Raw genomic sequence first — 388 nt, forward strand, 5'->3', positions numbered from 1 at the left:
TTGCGTGCGGTCGTGTGTTTGCCTGCCCGTATGTTCGAGTGCGCGGGCACATGCTCAATTATATACTGATCCCTGAATATTCTGAACTGCAGAAAAGAAGCTGTTCACGCCTGGCCCACTATGCTGCTCCCGAGGTGTGAAGGAAGCCATGCTGGTGGACGTAGGATCCCGCGACTCCTACTTCGTCGCCTGCGTGAAGGAGATCCGCCAGCGACTCCTGGAAATTGCCCGAGTACGTCCAGGCGCATGGCAACCAAGGGACCAAATGATTAGGATCCTGAATGATACGTATAGGCCTGTGACATGGCCAGCAATGCTTGTAAATTAAAAACCAGGATGGGGTATAATTTTCAGGTGTTTAGCAAAATTAGCCACCGAAGTAAAAATT

At 50.5% G+C, this 388-nt stretch overlaps 1 protein-coding gene across 1 annotated transcript in view; it reads left to right on the top strand.

Moving 5' to 3' along the window:
• Positions 1–388, top strand: part of LOC119591468 (2-aminoethylphosphonate--pyruvate transaminase-like) — a 5,768-nt gene that overhangs the window by 1,935 nt on the left and 3,445 nt on the right. Inside the window, exon 2 of the mRNA XM_037940208.1 lies at positions 93–232. Coding sequence (XP_037796136.1) covers positions 93–232 — 140 coding nt within the window. The remainder of the gene's footprint in view (positions 1–92; positions 233–388) is intronic.

Source organism: Penaeus monodon, chromosome 28 (assembly GCF_015228065.2).
Source record: "Penaeus monodon isolate SGIC_2016 chromosome 28, NSTDA_Pmon_1, whole genome shotgun sequence".
NCBI classification, from domain to species: Eukaryota; Metazoa; Arthropoda; class Malacostraca; order Decapoda; family Penaeidae; genus Penaeus; species Penaeus monodon.